At 39.9% G+C, this 9,668-nt stretch overlaps 1 protein-coding gene across 1 annotated transcript; it reads left to right on the plus strand.

Annotated features, from left to right (window-relative positions):
- Window positions 1-5,841: 5,841 nt before the first annotated feature.
- Window positions 5,842-9,291, plus strand: LOC139723283 (uncharacterized). The gene has a single exon (XM_071634538.1). The coding sequence runs from the start codon at window positions 5,949-5,951 to the stop codon at window positions 8,034-8,036; it is 2,088 nt and encodes a 695-aa protein (XP_071490639.1). The 5' UTR covers window positions 5,842-5,948; the 3' UTR covers window positions 8,037-9,291.
- Window positions 9,292-9,668: the final 377 nt, after the last annotated feature.

A 9,668-nucleotide genomic window follows, 5' to 3' on the forward strand; every position in this document is an offset into this window, starting at 1 on the left:
TGAAAACTGCATTTAAAAAAAGTTGCTGACTAGCTACACCTTCCTATTAAATCCTAGAGTATATAGTAAAAAGTTTTGCGGACCATTTAATACAAGTATTCCAGAGTTGACGATACTCCCAGAGCTAGTCAATCCTGCCTAACTTTGCCTCCAAACCTAGTAAGAAAGTAGAATATGCACTTCAATCTCAATCCAAAAGGACAGGAGTTGAAAACATGAGTATGAATTATAACATTCTCCTTACAGGACAATATAGGTTAGGCCATAATTCAAACGGCCGCGGTTGTCATAGGGTAAGGCGCAAGTAATAAGGCCGGCTGTAAGTGTGTAGTCTAGGCAACTAGTTCGATGAGTTGCTGATGGGAGACAGGAAAATCAATAAACATGGCAGCGCGGCTTAAGCCTAAGAAATAAGTTATGGCAGATTAAAACTAAGTTACGAAATTTACGACGTTTTTGACAATTTGCTAGAACACCACCTGGTCACTTTTTTCCCCTGTTGTATACAGGGTAAAAAGCCCTCAAAAAACATAAATGTCTGTCACAAAAAGTGGACCTTTTGAAAATTTGGGGGGGGGGGGGTCGTACGACCCTCCCGACCCCCCCTTGCATACACCCATGGGGACAAGACTATCTCACTTGGTAGAATGATACCCCCTGCTGCTGATGAAGAAGTCTTTCTTTTGAAGAATTTATAGAATTTACCATTTACAGACTCTGGAAACAATCTGTACAAATTGGTAAATCATTGGTTGATGTCACTAGTTTTCAATTCTGTCTTTCGATATGTTGTATAACATTATTGATTTACCAAAAATAGCCCAGCAGATCGGCATTTATGGGTGCAGGAGATGACCTCAGTCCCACATGCTGATTATGATGTATGTAATGAGATATTGACTGCTCTAAACATCATGTATTTGGTAGGTGTGGACTGTATCTGCAGAGTGTCTCAATCTGTATTTCTGACTGATTGATTTAACCCATTTTCTACATGGAGCTGATGTACATTATGTAAAGCCTTTAGGGATTTGAGAATCTGACAGGGAACAGCTTAAGGAAATGATATCACGTTTCTATACATAGGACAGCAAATGTGTGTGTCAATCAGTGGTACCGAACCGAGCTTTCAGTGGATAGTGTATGGTTCTTAAACCTTAGTAACACTAAGATTGAGCACCTCCATGTAGTTTTCATCCTTACGCACTGTATATGTATTTTACCAACTCATTTGTTGCTTTTTAGCCCATGTAATATTAACTTCTGCACTCATCATTTGAAACAAAAGTTGTCGTATGTACATTTTATGTTAACGTTAAGAAGAAGAGTCCACGTATTGTTCCACTAATCCATGTGATTGTCATTTAAGTATGTAAATGTGTTGTAATTATTAATTTCTAGTAACTTATCTTAAATAAATTGCATGTATACTGTTCTTCCATGCTGTTTCTAAGTGTCAGTGTTATAAGTGTATATTATACTGTATTTAATGCAAATATAGAGAATATTATTTTGTTTTAAGTTTGAATGTATGGATTTTTTTTTTGAGAATCCAAATTGATTCACTATTTGTACCATGTGATTTCAGACTCTCAAATATAATTCTTTTAGAAATGATTCTACCTTGTTTCTGTCTTCTTAAATTATCTAATATAATAAGTCATTTTATGCCAGGTGTAGCAATTCCAAGTGGTGTTGATGGAGACTTCCCTTAAATGGCAGTTTGAGACAAAAACAAACAAATTAACGAGTGCTTTTGATGTACTTCTACGAGGACTAAAATGTTGATATTGTTTCATTTCAATAAAAACTGTTATCTTGTCAGTTTCTTGCAGCTTTAATTTATTTAACTTGGCTGAAGTGTAAGCTCCAGAATAGATGGTCAGGTAGATATTTGGTCCAGATTTTTCTCCCAAATCATGTTTTGTGATTGATATTTGTCTTGTCATAAATATAATTATCAAATGATGATAATTATTAAATGACGAGTCTCCTTGTAAAATTATCTATCGTATAGACACCCAAGTAGGCCTGAATACACAAATTAGTTCATGGATTATTATTCAATAGAGAGCAATCAAGGGCATGGTTGCTGGGGTTAATTAATGATACCCCCCCCCCCCCCCCCCCCCCGTAAAAAAAAAAAACCAAACCAACAAACACAACTGATAAACCAACGACAAGTGACTGATATGACTCAAATGTATTATACAGTATTTTCAGCTGATTTCTTTTTTCAATTCCCACAATCAGTTGCCCCTTATTGTGGAACAGAAACCAGATAAAGCTTCTAGGCAATGTTCTCCTGTAATCCCAACTTTAAAGTTTTACATTTCCTGCTCTCTTCGTAAATTTTCCTCATGTGGAAGAAATGTGCAGTTTTAGTGAAAATGTGAATTCTCAACACGGTGATGCTCTGTTGGGCAAATCGAGTTGTGTAATATGAAAATGGAAACATTTACATTTCTACTGGGTATACATGTCCTTATTGGACAACCATGATTATGATTGTGGAAGCATTGGTTATGAAATGTGTGATTTTAGCTAGTGGGAAAGGAATTTCTGACTATCAGACATTGAAATGTTTTTGTTTCAATGTTACAGTAATGTGAGAATTGTTTCATGAGGTGTAAAACGATATAGACGCTGACATAGGTCAATGTTTAATCCGTGGAACACCGGACTGTACTGGCGCTAATGAAAGATTGAATTATGAAATAGTGATTTGAAGTGTATACATGACGACATGTGAGAACAAATTTGATATGGAAGTTGTTAAGGAGAGTTCAAATAAAACATTTGTAATGAAATATGAATGTACAACTGAAGTAAATGTGTATCTGATATTGACTCACTCGTTTTATCGTGTGGTATTCAAAGAATCTTGTATCCTCTTCCGGAACGATGTACATGTATCTCCATTTTATTTGCAGTAAGTCATCAGCACTTGTTTACTTTGGTTTCCATATCAAGTATTTAGTGCCGTGTAATCTGCCTTATGAACAAATGAGATAAGATCAACCAAGACATCTTGTCTTGCTACGGACGTTCTATCTTATTTACTGTATTTTGGATCTCGTATCATAAGAGCTTAGTTCATATCGCTAGGGTGAAGAGATTCACAAAGGCATTTGTCTTGATAGGAGAATTAACAAAACAGATGACGGAGAGGAGGAGAAAGTAGATTGATAGATGGATGGATAGATGGATGGATAGATAGATGGATGGATAGATAGATGGAATGATAGGTTTATGGATAGAAAGATGGAGAGACGGCGAAAGGAACAAGGAAAGAGCCGAGAGACAATGAAAGCACAAGCCATTCAAACAGAAGAATTAAAAAGAGATGAGAGAGGGGAGGAAATGTATAGGAATAAGATAGATCAATGAAAGAGAACGAGAGAAGAATGGGAGATATAATGGAAGCACAAGCCACTTAAACAGAAGAATTAAAAGGAAAGAAGTAGGTATGATATGGACAGATAGATCAATGAGAGACGGAATAATAAAAGAGAAGAAAGGAAGGGAAAGAATGAAAGCACGGGCCACTCAAACAGAAGAATTAACAAAACAGATGAGGGAGGGGAGGAAATGTATAGGAATAAGATCAATGAAAGACAGAACGAGAGAAGAACGGGAGAAATGATGGAATCACAAGCCACTTAAACAGAAGAATTGACAAAGCAGATGAGAGAGGGGAGGAAATAAATAGGAATATGGATAGATATAGATCAATGAAAGACAGAACGAGAGAAGAAGAACAGGAGAAAGAATGATAGCACAAGCCACTCAAACAAGAATTAAAACAGATGACAGAGACGAGGAAGAATTTTATCTTATATAACAAGATTAATTATATAGGTGTATGGATAGAAAGATCGAGAGACCGAAAGGAGAGAGAGAGAGATAGAAAGAGGGGAGAGAAACAAAGCACAAGTCATTCAAACATAAGAATTAATAAAGACAGATGAGGAATAAAAGGAAGGAGATAGATAGGTGTATGGATAGACAGATCGACAAGAGAAAGAGAGAAGGAAAGAGCGGGAGAGAAACAATGAAAGCACAATCCACTCAGACCACCCCACCCCCTTCTCCTCCTGCTGTTATAGTATCCATTTTCCTCCTGTTCTTTAACATAACATTGACTTTGACAGAATAGTATAGTTCTGATAAATACAAATATGACTTTTTCCGGTATAGGGTCAACTGAGCTCAGAAACTTTGGAAATCTCTGAAATATACCGTGGCAGAAATTGAAATCTTAGAGATATCCGAGTTAAAAGCTGCAAACTTATTTCATGGGGTATGCATGTTTCTGAGGATATCTCATTTTTACAAATTATTCTCTCTGATCTATATTCTTGAATTTCTTAACTGTTGGGTAATAATACATACTTTTGATGAAATAAATTCAATGCTTTGTAGGCGTCATACAAAGGATGATTGGGGATTGTTCATGTATGGTCTAATCACAAGGGCATCAAGAAGAATAATCCTTGTTTTCAATTTGATATAATTTGTAAATATTAACGGTTTTTTTTTTTTTTTTATTAATCATCTTTTCAGTGATATCTTAATTCACACCGCACACGTTCAAAATACGTAGATCACACAGTCACAACGGCTTGGGAACAAAACAGAAACTATACAGTAATCTCCTTTCCCATGATAAAGACAAATATGACAGTGACGTCATTACTTCAAACAGAGAAGGTAGGCCTGAGTGGAGACCAGCTATTAACATTATGACTTGTTATATTTCACGTCAAGTATCAATGAATGAGTCATTATCGTCCGGTAACTCGTAGAGAAACCAAAACTCCTGAAAGAGCCTCTTATGCTATATAATATATCACTAAGTCGAGTCTTGCTCAACTTCAATAATGAAATAATGAATACGTTCTACTTTTACTTGCTCGTTTTTTCTGTCTTTCATGCTTTTATCCTGATCATGAGGGAAATATTTTCTCTTATCCACTCCTTACAGAACTCTGAATTTCATTTCTGTTGTGTGTGTGTGTTCTCTCTGTTTTTGTTTTCATACTCATTCCAGTTACTTCGGACCACCCTCACCCCCCCCCCCCTTATCTTTATATCTATACTCCTTCTTCTTTGTGACTGTTACGTACTGACAAACTGCTAGTCATTTTACTTCTCCTTTTTAAGAAGCGCAGTAAATACATTACCCCAACAAGTAATACGAGTATTCATAATCACTTTTAAAGGTGTTTACCTGCCATATCACACCAATCGCCTACTCGTATACTGCGCTGTCTGTAAACTCACTATTATGATGTCATTATCTCTAATTTCACGCACGGACGCGCGACATCAATTCGTGGAACGTAAATATTTACACGTTCTACCAGGATGTATTTTCTGCAAATCAAACAATGGAAAGAAAGTAAACAAAGGATATATCAGAAACAATATACTAGTATGCATCATCTACCACTCCGTTTTTAAGATTGTCAATCTACTGCTAAATTTACCTATATACAAATTAATGAAACAAAGGGTAAACAAAGATGTATCTTACACTTTTAGAGATTATTTACATGTGTTTCAGCATGTTGTGAGCAACTCAAAACATATTCCTTTGTTATCAATCGACAGAATGCACTGTGTTATAAATTCTTAGCTATGTAGCGCCACCTCCAGGCAGGACGACTGCTCTTTAGAGATGGGCGTGACTGCGGGGGAGAGGGGGAAAAAAATCCGTGCATTGAGGTCACTTCCGTGATGGTTATTCATGCTGATGAGTCGATCGCGCTCCGCAGTGTCGTCTGCAAAGAAATGTTAATCACTGAACGATCAGGCGGGGGATGAGGCGGACGAAAGTATAGAGACTGAAGCACAATACTCGATGCCGGGCGAACGTTTCACAAGCGACGACATCACTTCTACATTACTGCACGACCACATAATGAGTTACGAGCGACTGTAACATGGCGGCTTCACTATCACAACTCTCTGTGCTCAGTCAAATTAGCGAGGAATTCCTCTTGTGCCAAGTCTGTTTCGAACGTTTTAGCAAACCAAAAGTGTTGCCATGTCTCCATAGTTTCTGCGAGGCATGTTTGTTGCGATACGCACCAGATGGCAGCCACACCATTCGATGTCCTCTGTGTCGCCAGGAGTCGGAACTCCCTGAAAATGGCGTATCGGGTCTGGCTGATAATTTCTTCATTCTAAATCTGTCTGATGTATTCACCCCGCGCAAGGATGAGGGGCCAAGGAGGAAGGCTGTGTGTACCATATGTGTCGGCCAGCAACCCGCCGAGGCACACTACAGATGTCTGGAATGTGTCGATTTTCTTTGTGATGAATGTGCCCCTTCACATGACCACCGAATTGCCCGTTTCACGAGGAAACATCACATCATCACAGTCCCGCCATCGGAAAACAAAAAATTGCTCAAGCGTGAAATTCACTGTGAGAAGCATGAGGGAGAAGCCGTCCGATTTTACTGCGAAACTTGCGCCGTTCCCATATGCCGCGAGTGTATACTCATCGAACACAAAGACCACTCACATACCTTTCTCCAAGATGAGGTGACCCGCCATAAAAACACCATCGACACGCTGATGAAAAATGTCCGCGATAGGATCGCCACTTTCGAGGAGGCCCTGCGGGGTGTGGATGAGGTGGAAGCTCAGCTGGAAGCCAACCGCGGCCAGGCCGAGTACGTCATAGAGAGGACTCTCCAGGACATCATGGCACTGCTCCGCAAACAGCAGCAGGAGCTCGGACATAGGTTAGGCCGTATCTGTCAGGGTCGCAAACAACAGCTCAACGCACACCGCAGGAGTTTGCAATCTGGATTAGATAACTTACTGAGTGGTTTTGACTTCACGGAGAAAGCCCTCGGTCATGGATCCGAGCTAGACATCCTGTCCATCAAAGACCAGGTAATCGAACGGCTACAGGGACTTGCCGTTGTCTCCCCACAACAAGATTTTACCATGGAACAACTTAGCAATCTGTACTTTGAGGCTAAGGAGAGTTCCGTTGACCATTCCCTCCCACAACTCGGTGAGATCAAATGTGGCGATAAGACCTTCAGCGAGTTGTCGCAAGCCACCGATACTAGGTCAATATGCTCCATTGATTCCACCGAACTTGACGATAGCTCCCTCTCAGAGTGTGCTCCAAAGTCACCCAAACGGACAGCCAAAGAATCGGTGCTAAAGAAGCCCCAAATCCTCTTCCACCTGAAGGACGAGACGGACGATGCCGGGGAGTTCGACTGGCCAAGTGGAGTGGCGTGTACCGCCGACGGAGAATACACTGCCATCGTCGATCGCGACAATGACCGCATCCAGGTGTACAATCGCAAGGGACGTTTCGAATGTAAGTTTGGCTCGAGAGGTCGTCAACCGTGTCAATTTGAACTTCCCCTGGACGTCGCCATCTCAGACGATGACGACCCTTGCGTGTATGTCACTGACGAATACAATCATCGGGTCCAGAAACTGACCCTCTATGGGCAGTACATCCTGCACTTCGGAGACAACGGCCTCTTTAAGCAGCCCTACGGAATAGCCCTTGCCACGGACGGCCGTGTGGTTGTCACCGACATCGGCAAGCATCGAATCACCATCCATGACCCCGACGGAAACCTTATGCACACTTTTGGTTCTCGAGGCGACGCCGATAACCAGTTCAACGAACCACGATACGTCACCATAAGTAACAATCGCATCATTGTCTCGGATCATTGCAACCATTGCATCAAGATCTTCGACTTCCAGGGTAACCATATCTGCACCTTTGGCTCCTGTGGCTCCAGCAACGGTCAATTCATTGGTCCGACTGGTGTCTGCACCGATCAGGAGGGAAATATACTGGTGGCGGACTGTGCTGACAGGCTACAACTCTTCTCTCCCGACGGACTCTTCATCCGTCATCTCCTGAATGAATCGGATGGTTTGAGTGGTCCTCTCGGTATGGCACTGGCCTCTAGCGGAGAGCTTGTCGTCACCAATCTTGGCACCCACTGTGTTAACATGTTCAGATATTCAAGCTGGGTTTGATAATCATGCAGCCATTGAAACTTGTGTCTGTCTGTATAATGTCATTACCTGATACCTTGGTTTAGTCATTATTCAATGAAATTATTAGGGAAACATAGTTATGGTAAATGATGTTTGAAGTTGTCTGAGGCGAAATTATTGTTTTATTCCGAATAATTTATCAGACATTGCGAATACAAACAATCTAATGTAATGCACTATCAAGACTGCCGTGTGAGTGACGATAGATCTTTGAGTGAAAATTTTAAAAGCAAACCACTTTTGAAACTATTTGTTTTTCATTACAAAAGCTGGTGGTGCTTACCATGTGTGTATCTGAAAGATTCTTCATTTCAAAATATGACAGTAAACGTCTGCTTGGAAAACATAAAACTTTAATCACCATTACGCACACAAGGTATTTACAAGCAGTTCGCCAGGCATAGAATTTTTGGAAACCTAAGGGGAACATGTGTAAAGTTAAGGCTTATTATGAAGTCTCTCTATTTGTGACAAAGAAACAGTTCCATTGTTACAATGGCACCCGCCATCCGAAGAGAAACGATTTGTGCAATACACATCTTACGATCATTGCCATTTTCTCTGCGTAAGAGATAGAATGGTAGTCAGAAACAGAGAATTATTGACTATTGTAGCGTATATAGCTTGGACAATATGTTTGCACGAACTAGTGACACTGTTTTCGCAAGCAAGAGTAAAGCAAATTATTACTGCTACCGCAAAGAAAGCATACAGATGAGCGCATTTTAACAGAGCTCATTATAGGTGCTAATATCATTGTTAAGTGCAGTATAAACTTGTTATAAAATCTGCCTCTATAACTGCAGCCATAGACTTATTTTTTGCACATACATAGAAAATGTTGATTTTAGCTTTTATCACAGCCTTCCGTATATATATAAAATGCAGCATATCTATTTAAAGAGCTTTAAATGTATTATCTGCTGCAAATGGCACTGTTGTGTTCTTTTCGCTGCAAATCTCATGCATTCTTTTGTTGTTGTTTTGTGGCATGTTTATGATTGTTATTCTCAAGCTTTGAAACGTATTCTGCGATTGTCCTCTCAGAATGATTTCACTCGGAGGATCCCGGTTGATTATAGATCACACTTGATTCAGTTCGTATGCAAGAAAGTTTCTTGAAGGCGTTAGGGGCCAATGAAGGGTTTGCAATTTCACGTTGTATACTTTTTAATTTCTATAACTGCTCAGGATGTTGCTTAATAAAAAGGCATACTCTGAAAATATCTAGACCCTCCCCCCCCCCCCCCCCACACCCCACACACATAGTATACAGGGACCCCTGCTGCGTACTGCCCTGATTTCATTATGCGATATACAGCCCAGATGTGATAGGCCGGGATGAAGGCTATCTCATTAATTATTCATACCGCAGCAAGTTATGTGGTTATTAATCTGTATGCACTGTATCCACGTGAGGCATTATGCAAGTATTCACTTTCATACTTAAAGCCTTGTTATGATAATCGGTGAAAAAAAAAATCTATGATGTAAGCAAATATATATATAGTGCGCTGCCAGAATCTACAAGCCAAAATAACATATGCGGCTCTCGAAATAGAATGACATCGTGCGTTGTCTATTCAAGAAACCACTTGAACCACTTAAGGT

Source organism: Diadema antillarum, unplaced genomic scaffold (assembly GCF_040938485.1).
Source record: "Diadema antillarum isolate AM-2024a unplaced genomic scaffold, OU_Dant_1.0 scf00000184, whole genome shotgun sequence".
NCBI classification, from domain to species: Eukaryota; Metazoa; Echinodermata; class Echinoidea; order Diadematoida; family Diadematidae; genus Diadema; species Diadema antillarum.

Excerpts from the sequence above, each read along its gene's own strand:
- LOC139723283 (XM_071634538.1), top strand. The coding sequence starts at position 5,949 with ATGGCGGCTTCACTATCACAACTCTCTGTGCTCAGTCAAATTAGCGAG.